The sequence below is a fragment of the Pyxicephalus adspersus genome, chromosome 1 (assembly GCF_032062135.1).
Source record: "Pyxicephalus adspersus chromosome 1, UCB_Pads_2.0, whole genome shotgun sequence".
In the NCBI taxonomy this organism is placed as follows: domain Eukaryota; kingdom Metazoa; phylum Chordata; class Amphibia; order Anura; family Pyxicephalidae; genus Pyxicephalus; species Pyxicephalus adspersus.
Window position 1 is genome coordinate 72094251 of NC_092858.1, and position 13207 is coordinate 72107457.

At 34.8% G+C, this 13207-nt stretch overlaps 1 protein-coding gene across 2 annotated transcripts in view; it reads left to right on the forward strand.

Annotated features, from left to right (window-relative positions):
• SH3RF3 (SH3 domain containing ring finger 3) overlaps positions 1-13207 on the forward strand; it is a 241542-nt gene that overhangs the window by 136389 nt on the left and 91946 nt on the right. For both annotated transcript variants that reach the window (XM_072414050.1, XM_072414059.1), the window contains exon 3: positions 8422-8517. In XM_072414050.1, the coding sequence (XP_072270151.1) occupies positions 8422-8517 (96 nt within the window). The remainder of the gene's footprint in view (positions 1-8421; positions 8518-13207) is intronic.

The window sequence follows — 13207 nt, forward strand, 5'->3', positions numbered from 1 at the left end:
AATCCTGAAAGATTTTTTAGATCCGTGGCAAGTCTTTTGCGGGATCAGAGGTGAATAATAATATGTCGTCAGCAAAGAATGCAGAGCGCAATTCTACCTTGTTCATATGGATACAGTGGAGTATGGAGTATTCTTTCCTCCACAGTATCTATTCTGCGTGCATGCTGTCTGAGTTCTTGCCTCAGGGAATGAATTCCCTTCCCTATGGCCGAATCTATAGCCTCCTGCAATGTGGGCTCTAAGAGGATTACCACACCGTCAGCTATGAACGTATGATCAGGAGCCGATTTACTAGAGTCAAGTACTTGCCTGGGTGGAGGTAATGTGGCATCCTGCTGAGAGAGATGGAGATCTTCGGCCATCTTAGATTTAGGCGCATGTTTTGTTTTACGCTGTTTCCTAGGGTTAGGTCCATCCGCAGTCGTCCCAATACATGGGGAAGTGTTACAGCGGGTTGGCAGTGCTGTATGGCCGGTCAGGATCGCGGTTTTCCTCTGGGTGAGCCGGAGCCTCTGGATACCGTTACAGTCTCATGAGGTGCTAGACCTGGAAGTCTGCAACACTGCATTTTTAAGATGAGTCAGCACTAACTTTTGAGGTCCACTTATCTAAAGGCAAACAGCCTGTTGGCCCGAAAAATAGCATTATTTAACTATAGACTTTTTAAAAGAGTTGTGTAATATGGTGGCGCTATATAAATAAAAGTATAAAAATAAAATTTAAAAAATGCAATTTTTCTATTCATCCTTTTGAGAGTAGAGGTTAGCTTGGGGACCACAGCAGATCACAGAGTCACCACTTTTTGCAGTTTGTTATTTCAATGATAGAGTTGCTACTGTGCTAGGTAATCATTTAATTGAAGATGTGTATGTGACTGCCTTGTAATCTAAACCATGAGCTGTATTACCAGTAATGGTACTGCGGTATTCCTGTGGTATGGCAGCAACATGTAGGCAGCCTTTAACCACTGTGCTACTAAAACCAAATTTGTTGTGTTGTATGGCAATTACGGCTGTCTGCTTTCATAGCTTCTGATAAGCCTGGTAGGAGCCTAGGGGTTCATGTTGTTTAGTGTTCTAGTGTTCTAGTCCAACTCTGTGTGTTGTTTTTTCTTCATTTTAGTTCTTAAAAATACCTTTAAAACTTTGCATTCCAAACACGCCTCAGTAGGATATGCTGCATCCAAACAAATGCAATTCAATGCAACAAGAATTAAGCACAGTCTTAACATTGTCATATCTTATGCCCAATTAAAGTCAATGGGATCAGTTCCAAATGCATGTCAAACTGAGAAAATCAATACCTGTTTACATGTGCCTTAAATATGCTTGACAACTTAATTGTACATTGGAAGTTTAAAGTAGAGGTTAACCCATACAATAGTAACATAAAAAATTCATTTTGTTTTTGTTTGTTTTTTTATTTAAAATACTTTTAAAATGGAAGTAATTTAGAAAATACTTGTGAAAATAAATTACCATGGTAAAAATTATTAGATGGGATTTTTGTGTTTTATTGCACATATAGTTTTTTAATAGGACCACTAAATTAATGTTTTTCGGATTTAACTTTTGAAAATTTTTGATATTACTACCACTGACAGAATGACCATGGGACACCATAATAATAAAACGTTTTTTGGTCTTTTAAAGTTTTAACACAACACATAAAAATAAGATACTCTTCCGCGGCTTGTGTTGTAATAACAATGAACGAAGAAAGCTACAAAACACATGCTTGGATCTTCCAATTAAAAAAGATTAAGCTGAAATCCAGTCAGCAGGACATTGATCAATATAATTTCTATCAGTAGATGAATATTTTTAATTACTGTGGATAGTTTTTTGGTTTTAATGAGAAACCATAATTCAGTGAGTCAAAATAACGGTTTATTATTTAATATGGAGCACAGTTGAGTCATCAACCAAATGACCTTCCCAAGACACCCATAAAAAGCTAACATGAGCTTCCCATTTTTCATATGTGGTCACCAGACTTGTCATGATGGTCTAAATTGAAAATAAATCCATGTAGGAGAATCTTTACTAGAAAATTAGGTTTTAAATTTCACTACTATATAGCAGCATTGTGAATGTTTTTGGTCATAACAGCAAAACAAATATGAAAGCAATTACCAAACCCATTTGTAGTCTATGACTTAATAAATCCAGAAGAATTTTATGAGAACTTACCTTACACTGAGATTATATTGCATGAATTTTTTGCTATATAAGCACTAAATAAGGTTCACTGAGGAATTTCAGGCACTCAATACAATGAAAAAGGCACTTGCGACTAATTTGCCAATAGATTAGTGTACTATTTCTTGCAGTCATTTAAACTTCATCATTTGTTTCAGAATGATGCATGCGATTATTCAATTAAACTAGTTTGTAAGGGAACTCGGCAGTAAAGAAAAAATAGTAAAGCAGGAACAAACTTCAAGACTTTTACCTTTAAATCTAGCAAACAGTAGCTTTCATATTACCATCCCACATCTTCTGGTCGGTGGTGTTTTTAGTGGGTTAAGCTGTTTTTCTCAAAATCTTATTTTGCAGAACCTGCAAGAATATAATAAGTCAACTCTGAGACCAAATCCTATTCGGGATGTGCATGGTTCTGTTGGTATGATATTTGATAAATTCCCAAAATTGTCTTTATTTAAGATGAAAACACCACTTTGCTTCAGTGTTCTTCTCCCAGTCTCATCAATTGGTCTCTGTTACAACCATTGTTTCCTCATATTTGGTCATAACTGACAGTAATCCTCTGCCATACTAAAGCCTATAATTTATAGGACTTTCACATTTTTCATTACTTGCCTTTACATTTATCTATTGTTGTCCTACTAAGAGAAATCTGTATTTTACTTTAGTCTCTCAGTATTCTTGATTAGTGACTCTTGAGATAGCAGCAGAGAGAATACATTTTGTCTCAGTCCTGATTGATACATGAATTGAGAGAGTTGAACAGAAAAGCATAACTATTATGTAGCATCACAAAGTGGAAAGCATAGCCTGATTTTATAATGAACATTCATGACTTTCCCCATGAACATGTATAATTACAAAGTACTCCTAGAAACAGATTTTATGTAATTTCTGCACATTGCTAAAATTATTCACATAATGATAGTCTCTTTAAAATGCATATATAAAACCTTTAAATGTTTTTTTAGTTTTTAAAAATAACTAATGCTAGACATTTATGCTGGCTTCACATTGAACTGTTACAGTACATTGATATTACCTCAGTAGTGTGCCTTACCATGTGTTACCTTGACACACAATACACTATTTAGTGCTTTTACTTAGAAGGGCAGCCCGACAAAAAAAAACTGTTGTCATTCATTGGAAGCCTATTCTAAATCAACCAGCTGCCGTACTTCAAACAACAACTCTCAAAATAACACACTATACATGTACACTGTACATCTTTGTACATTGATAAACTGCAACGTAATGCACAGGTGAAAAGGAGTTTTTAAACAAATATGTCTTTTGCAAAAAGTTATAAGAAAGAATATAAAAGAAATATATAAAAGAAATAATTGCATCTATTTTTAACCAATCATCAATATGTCAGCCCCAGAGGAAACATCCACCAATATCAAATTAAATACCTTGATTAGGGTAGAGCAAATGGGGTTACATTCAAGTTCCCCAAACCACCTTGTACCTATCAAATCAATAATAAAACAGGCCACAACTTTATTATGAGAAGAAATGGAAATAGCAGACTTTTCATAAATCATAAAATCAACACCAATACACATACATAACACAACACCAATACCATACATAACAAAATAAAAAGGGTCAGGGGTCCCCGAAGGCACGTAAATCTGTGGGGACCACCCCTCTTATCAGACTCTCAACAGCCACACACTGCCCTGGGAATTATTACATAGGATTCTTCAGCCATTTATACAAAGTTATTCTTGATTAAAACACTCATAAGGGACATCTGTTGGGGCCCTTACACTTACAAATGAACATGTTTATGTTCCAACCTGCACACCGACATTTAAATACATTGAAAACATGTTTAAGGCACACCACCCTTTTTGTATCTCAAATGTTTTATTGGTTTTTAGGGATTTTACAACAGATATTAGGGAAAATGGGGAGTCACGTACAACAATAAATTTCAAATGATCCAATCAAACAGTTGAATATATCTTTTGCAATCGTTCATAAACCACCCTTTTTGTCTTCTCTGCATGTCTTACTCCACCTCAGCACTGCACAAAAACTTTTCCCTCAACCATGTAACACCTGAAGTCCGCCCCCCCTGGAATATTATCTCACCTATCAGGTATACCTTCCTAACTCCACTACCCTAATATTTTCTAAGCCTTTGCATACCCCCCTTCTCACCCTACCATGCAGTTCCCCAATACATTTTTTCCCTCACTCCAGAAAGGTATTTCTATATGTCTTCACAATAATTCACTTCTTTAGTTCTAATGATAGCAATCTCAAAAAAGGCAAGAACTTTATAAAGTTTTAACCATCCCCTGCTCTCTTTGCTCCTCTAATCACTTACTAATGACTTTCTTTCTCATAACCTCATCACATCCACAGCTCAAGGACTTTTCTGGAGCTGCCCCCACTCTCTGGAGTGGTCTCCCACGTCCCATTAAGCACTCAAAACCCATCTTTTTAAACTTGGCTACCCATCTTCTTCTGTCTCTTAAAACCCTCACTACTTCCCACCACTACATATCTCCCCTCCTATTGTGTGTTACTTCCCCCACCTCCTAGATTGTAAGCTCTTCGGGGCAGGGTCCTCCGCCTGTGTCACTGCCTGTATCTGTCTGTCATTTGCATCCCGTATTTACCGAACAGCGCTGCGTAATATGTTGGCGCTATGTAAATCCTGTATAATAAAAATAACCTTCTAATATACTGCAGGTAGACACAATTCACACAATTATACAGAATTGTCTAAACCTTAGCAGGTTTTAAAAAAAGTCAATTATTAATTAATCAAGAAAAAAATGCAGAAGCAGTGTAGGCAAAATTAAGTACGCCCTTCCCACAAGGTAAGTATCAGTCAGGTGCTGCTAATCAAATGTACTTGATTAATTGATGTTCAACAAGTGTGACCACTTCTTTAAACGTTTTGTTGGTTTGGAGCATTCAGATGTGTGTTAGCTCAATGGTAAAGAAGAAATTTTAATAGACTCTATGACTTCTGTCATTTTGGTCCATTCAGTTACCTAAGCATTGTTCTCAACTCCCCCTGATTTGGGGCGACTTTCCCTTCTACAGAAGTACTTCTGCTTTCCTCAGTTGTCCTTCTTTTTGGGTGTATATATACATCTATAAAATGGAATATTTGTGTCCCTAATCCTTATTCTCTAAAAAATGTGAAGTATGTCTATTATTTGATTAGCAGTGGTAGAATCCCACTATGACATCTGTATAATATTCCTGACATGTTAGATTTATGGTATACTAAGAAGGGAAAATAATGTAAGAAATTCAGAGAAGTACATTACTTTAAAGTAGGTCACTTGCAGAGAGACCAGAAATCCCACTGAGGAAAAAGCTCCAAGTGAAAAACAGAACAGATATTGAAAAATAGTGGAAGCAGCCTCAGAGCTGCAGTTTATAAAAGGCGTCCATCCTCAGTCTGCCAGGCAGTCCTCTGCCTTTGATTACTGAGCAGTGGGTGGCTATTGAATGTTATTTCCTAAACTACAAGTAAAGCGGGTTAATATAGAGCTTGTCATGTCACTCATCACTCTGTACAGTGAGATGAAAAGAGACCTTCTCCTATGACCTCACACACTGCGGCTCCACTCTATTGTGCACCGCTGAGAGCCAGCATGTGTGCTGCTGGGCACGTTTGGCAAACTTACTGTAGTTATAACTATTCCTGGAGACACTTTTTGCATTACCACTTTAGATATCATTATTGTTAGGGAGATTAATCGTGTTCTTTTTTATCATTTTATAAAGTGGCACAGTGGAGAGAGCAAAGGGTGATTTTGGAAAGAGAAATGTCATTTTTACCCGATCACTTCATTCTGCCCTCTGGGCATACAATGTATATCCTCAAATAGAAGCTATTAGCAGCAGATTTTATTCTGTAAACATACCGACAAGGGAGAACATGAGGGATTGCCAGACTAACAGCTGCTGAATGATGCTGCTGGGTTCTTGGTTACACCCCTGTCATGTTAATTCAATCATTATGAAATATGGCATGGAAAGTGTTTATTTTCTCAACCCTAGCCAAGGGATCGCTTTATACAAAGTACATAACTAGGAAAATATTAACGGGGGGTAAAAAGCAGTATAGTTTGAAATAGTCTGGGAGAAGTTTGGTGAGCTCACTGTTGTTCTGTATGATCCAAAGCCATCTCGGTGGATGATTTATCAGTACAATGACATATTATTGCTTATTGCAACTTTGAACCATTGGCCTTGTCTATCAATACTGAGATGAAAAAATTGTGTTTGTAGCTCTATATTTAAAAAAAAAATTAAAAATGCATATACAGAGAATTTATTTCTCCTAATTACATCTCTCTTTACAAAATGCAAGTTAATGTATAATGATATACCATATCTGCAGTCAATTTATGTATGCATGACTACTGTCTGCAATTCCTGTTTAGTACACAATTCATCTGAACAAATTTGTTTCAAAGAATGAATTTTGGCAATACCAACTGTATCTAGACTATAGCAGTCCATGCCTCCCAAAATTAAATTATATATGTACAAACTAAATAAATGAATGTGTGTTGAATGAAATATGTTAGCTACAAAATAAATTCATTGTTGACCTTTATCCCTTGACTAAGTAAACTTTTGACTCTTCTGAAATTGTAATGTCTGTGAAGGTTCACATTTAAACAGGTCATTTATCCTGTCAACAGCAGTCCTGACAAATTTCATAGCAATTGCAGTAAGGTATTTAGGTTACCTTTTTTACTATAAATGCTGGGCTATGTTATTAAGGCTCTTTAGAACTAAAAAAAGAAAAGTTTTGAAAATGTGAATTTGTCTTTTCCAGCTGAATATAACTAACCACTACTAGCCACCGTTATTGAATGTTCTCTATTTTTAATAATGCTATATTTTTTTATAATATATCCTAATATATTTATTAATTTAAGCAGCCATGTGACTTATTTAAAAACTACAACTGAAAGCTGGATGTAATGGAAGAATGCTAATACTCACTGTTCAGGTATGAAGCTGGAGAAATGTTTGCTATTTTTAAGCATTCGGGGATGCTCTGGTGTCCAGCACTTACAGATGTGTGAGATTGCTCATCCCATCTTGGATTTTGTGTTTCCCTATGCTGACGTCACATTATTACTGTGACCTGTAATTACTAAAGAGTTTGCATGCAGAACTAAAGCAGCCACTTCCACTTGTGTCTTTGTTCCACACTTCAAAAAGTGTCAGATAGTAGTACTACCTAAGCCTTTTAAAGACAGCAAAACTTTCCTGTACCACCTGCCTGAACAGTATTAGCTATCTTCCTGAACAGTCTGGCTTTAATTTTAGAAGTTTAGAAGAGTTGGATTCTATTGCATTAACTTTTTTTTTTTATTTGATTTTTTAAAAGAACCATTTAGAAGCAAGAATATCCCTCATCAAAATTACTAAAACAAATCAGTGCAGTTATGACCAGAAGAACAGAAAGCTTAATGCTCATTAAAAGAAATATTGGAAGCTCATACGTCATTCAGACAACCAACATTTTTACTTGCACTGATTGGACTGACGTTATAATTTGTAATAGTTGTTTTTCCTGCACTGAAAAATATTCAATAAAATTCAATATAAAGAGGAATGTATGGGACCTGATTTATTCAAACTCTCCAAGGCTAGAGAAGATACACTTTTGTCAGTGAACCTGGTCGATCCAGCAAACCTAGAACTATTTTTTTTTAAAGTCATTTGCTATTTGCTAGCAAATGTTTTGAATCCGGGACCCGCTCCATTCCAGTTTTGCTGGATCACTCAGATTTACTGATGAAAGTGTATCCTTTACAGCTTTTGATTGCCTTAATAAATCGGCCCATAGTGTATGTAAACATTTGTAAATTAGCCATAAGAAGCAAAGAAGATTGTTACTGGTAACAGCTGAAAAATGATACCAACTTCACATGGAGTGCATTGTGTTCTTGTTGGCCTTGTTAAAAGAAGCTATAAACCATGCTGTGCCACTTGCTTGAAGCAGATGCTGTATATATAACCATTACTATGCCTGCCATTTACAGTAATATTAAAATAATAAAATTATATCCAGATAGAGGGTTTTTAAACACAAATAGACAAGGTAATGTCTGTAAATTAAACACATTTATAAAAATTTAAAGATTGTAGGTTCCATTTAAATGATCTCTTTTGTATTTTGCTGTTGGATGATATATTCAATATTCTTTTTTAGGATGAAATTCTGACTGTGATTAGACGTGTTGATGATAACTGGGCAGAAGGAATGTTGGGAGATAAGATTGGAATTTTTCCCATTCTGTATGTAGAGGTAAGATAACCACCATTACACTTTTGCTCTGGTGGGTGACGTGAAATCAAGAGTAACACTTGTTGGGCATTATATGGAATCTGAGCACATTCAATGCTGCTTTTAGTCTTTACATTTTTCATTTCTCATTATAAACAACGCAGGACCATTTATTGCTAAGTCTTGTGAGAACTTCACCTTGGGCAGAAACAGCAAAGAGCTATCTAAGGGCTCTATTTATAAAACAAGCAATCTTACATTCCCTGTTGAGAATAAATTACAGCCATCGAAGCACATAGACCTTGAAGATTCTCACGTGGGAATTTCTGATTCCCTGTTATATAAATATTAGATATTAGAGTTTCACTCACTTACTTTCTCTTTCCTAACTAACCCTTCCTTTATCCTACTCCTCTGACCAGCGGCTATGCGCTTTGCTGCAGAATATAGGAAGATGAATATCACTTGTACTTCTTCATGCTATCAGTGTTCTATGTCTGCAAAAGCTAGGTGTTCTTCCTGACCCATTTATTGTAGAATTGTTGTAAGCTGCTTACGTTTAGACTGTGAGGACTGCAGGTGACCATAATACCACCACCGAGGTTTCTGTAGATGGTATAACCATAATAGACCCCTGGCATACCACAAGATAAAATAATCATTTTTGAATTTTCTAATAAAATCCAGCCTTTATTGATTTTGGACCATATCCTGCACAGTAAGTGAAGGTAGATGTAATAGTCAAACACAATACATGGGGTCACCTTGCAGCCTGACAGATGAATCTATATACTACTCATATTGCATGTCTTTAGGCAATACGCCGCGTGAGAGTGCATAGGTTTTTTTTTTTTTGCTGTAGTATGCATAATCATCGTAAAAAAACTTGAACATTGTACCTTTCGCTAATATGTTACAAGTTTTTACTTTGTATTTTAGCACTTTTAATGGGTTTATCATCCAATATACAGTACACAAACAGATACCTAATGCTGTAATATTGTTGAAGGCATCCTGACATACAAAAATTTAATATATTGTGTTTCTAAAATTGCGAGCAAACATCAAAGTAATTTCCTTGTCATGGATTTTCTATCAGAGTATTTATGCTCAAATGTGTTAACAATTTACAAAAAAGTTGAAGGGTACATTGATTTAATGGGTCATTACAATAATTATTGCCTAAATGACAACCAAATGGGGACAACACACTTATTAAACAATAGTAAATATTATTGTTCAAGTGGCAGACTAATTTCATCATTACTTTTTAAGGTTAACTTCCTCTTTTGAATAATTTGTTTTTCGCACCAAGATCTTTGTATTTCACCACAAGAACATTATAGTTCTCCAGTGAATTGTAGAGGGCTGTAATGTTAATAGGCTCATTTTTCGAAAATTCTAACTCTATGACAGAAGTGTACATTGATTACATACTTTACTTTCTCATCTCTGCTGCAAATGTCTAAATTATTGGAAGTTTTATAAATAAAATGTTTCCAGAGGTTGGTATATATGTAACCCTTGAAAAAATAGCATTAATTTAAATTATTTGATTGAAAAAGTATTTGAAAATGTTATTTCTTTAGCATCTTTAAAAATAATATTTAATTGCCCTTATGTTAAATAATATTAAAAGTTTATTCAACATTAGTTATATCCTTTACAGATCTTTAAGTGTTTGTGCTTACAAATTAAAGTTAAACGCATTCATGTCATTATTGACTTTTATTATGAAATCCACAACTACCACTAATTATTGACAGCTAGGGAGAATATGAAAAGTATATAATAGTTACAAACTCTTTCGGAACTGGAATAGTGAAGCTGTCTAAAAGTCACTATTTTGTGTGCAGTACTGAGCAAGTCTGTGTGTTAAAACAAATGTGTTGGAACACTTTGCAATGTATGGAGGTACTTTTGTAAAATATTTTATGGAAGAAAATTATATTCTATGTAAATCCTTTAGACAGAATGTAAAGAAGACTTGGGGCTGTAACATGACATGTGACATTAGTTGAGGCATTTGGATTTTTAAGTTTTTTTTTTAATGCTAGTGATCATTTAAAAGGGACGGGGGAAGAGGGGGTGAGTGGAAATATGGGGAGTTTACAAATCAGCTTTAAATCAACCGCTTGACTTGTAAAGAGGATTCAGGTAGTAAAATGAAGTTGGAACTATTAACATACTTCCAGGTGAGTAGGGTTGCTTTGGGTGTAAATAATGTTTGCTTATCTGTACTGATTAAGGTACCCAAACATTTAGGGGGGAGGTAAATTAAAGCAACAATGCCTCTTGAAGTAAAACCAATACCCCTTGAAAGTTTAAATGTCAAATATTTAGCAGCCTTCATTGTGTCTGAAAGCAAGGCTGTCCCAAGGAGGCAAATCTCCAGCACTTCTGAGTAGGAATGAGCAAATCTACTCGGGGTGTACTCATCAAGGATTCTGTAGAACCACTTATAAGTTTGTCAAACCTAAAGTTTGAAGTCTGTATGAGGTTATGCTTCACTTCTGGTAATTTTTATGGCTTGTAGACAAAATAATGTAAAAACAGGAGAGCCAGGCACTGCTATGGGGAACACACACCAATGCAAACCATGAAGAGAAAATTGTCTTTATATGCAGCTTAATGAACAACATTGAAGATGAGGTTTCTTTAAATAACATTCTTTGGTGCCAAAAACTGTTGTTTCTTAAATATAAAAATGTATATATATACTTTTAAATCAGACACTGCCTCAAAATAAATTTTTTGTATACCAGGCCCAATGACTTCCTTCGAAGTTTGGGGTTCCACTGTAAAGGGAAAGGTCCCTTTCCCCACATCTTATCCCCCAATATTAATATGGGATTTTGTTAAGGGGGCCTAATGTTTATTCTGTAAGCTCTTTTTGGAAGGGGAAGACTAGATATCTGCTTCATCCCAAAGGAGTAAATTTAAGGGTATTTGTACATTAGTATGCCTTGGCAAAAAGACTTAAAAGAAAACCAATACACTGAACCATATAAAAATTTTAATAGCAGCACATACTTACAGTCCTACTGTCCAACACCAATCTATTGTCAATTATGATGACCAGATTTATGTGCACCTGTCACATTCCTATCGCTAAATGAACACTGATTGATGTGGTGGTGGTGGTGATGTGCTATATTTTACACGTAATAAATTCTCTTTGAACTCCATTTTTAAGTTATTCCAATGGTAGTATCAGCATGATCTATTTAGAGTAATTGCAGGTACAAATTAAACAGGATATACCTCTAAAATACTCATACAATACCCACAAGAATGTACGTATTGCCTCGGTTTATCACCATGCCATGTTATGACCAGTAATCTTTTTTATTGAATGTAACTAGTTTTATTTGTTTTTTTATGCTTTTTCTGGAGTTGCACAAGCAATATATTCAAAGTTAAAAAAATACTTTATATAACTAGAAGCAAATCTAATCAGCGTAAAAAATTCAAATGTCAATGCATTTAAATGATACTACACTGTCATTAAAATATAACATTTTTTCTCATTATCTGAAATCAATAATTTTGCTACATTTCAGCATAGTTCCAAGTAAGTCATTAATTGGTTTTAAAAATAAACTAGCAATAGGATACCTCAAGACAACTTGTATATAACAAGTTTTCATCAAATATAAATTTATTCGCTTCTTATGTTTTTTTTTCTGTCTACTGAATACCAATGCTTTCAAACTCACATGGGCTAAATTACTAAAGGAGTAATTTATTGATATTGGATTGTGTTTCCTTCAAATAGCTTGTCCAGTTCAGGGAAATTAAAAGAAACAGGCATTATTATCTTTTAGTGAAAAAGCCTTGGGGACTCCAATGTTCTCTGTTTTTAGTTCGTTTTAATCAAAAAACCTACCCTGTATCAAAAAGCAAATGAAAATCCATTTGGTTCTGAATACACCAACCTGTCATGTATGTTGTTGAGGAAAAAAGACCACTTGTAGATGGTGGAACAACCCCAAGGCACATTGACCCTGATGCACAGTTATATGTCTTTCAAAGATATTTCCACCTCCACATTTTCTCTGTAGAATTAGGATTGCCTATAAAAACTGTCAGTCAGTGAGAGCACTGCTGGCAATTTTAGGTGTCATGAGGCTTGATTCTTCTAGTACGGATAATACATTTATGGATGGACATGATAGACAGGGTAATTGCAGTTTAATGCCTAGTGATTTCTAATTTTAGATTTCTGGAGACAAACAACAATACCCAACATTCCTCTTTACTATAAGTATTTTGTATTTTTTCTGGAGTAAAAGTTTTCTTTTTACCAAATTTTCTTTGTTTTCTTAAGTGTTTTAGGAAAAGTATGCGATTACTTTATTAAAACAAAGGGGAGCAACCCATAGATTAGTTAGTTACATTTAACTGAAAATGTTCTTGTAATGTTAACAATATTTTATTATTACAAGAACTGGGAAACATCTTCAGCATTACAAGAGCAAGTCCAGTTAAAGGTGATTAACTACTACTAGATATACAATGACCTGAATAAATTAGATTTTTCATATGCATATTTTGTTAATACAACATGACTTAATAATCAGTATGTGTTTAAATTCTAATTAGAATAAGCCAGACACACAATGTTTGCTTTGTACCAGCTGGGTTACAATAGTAATTTTTCAAAATAAGCCAAAGCTGGAACAGATGTATTGGTATAACATTAAATTAT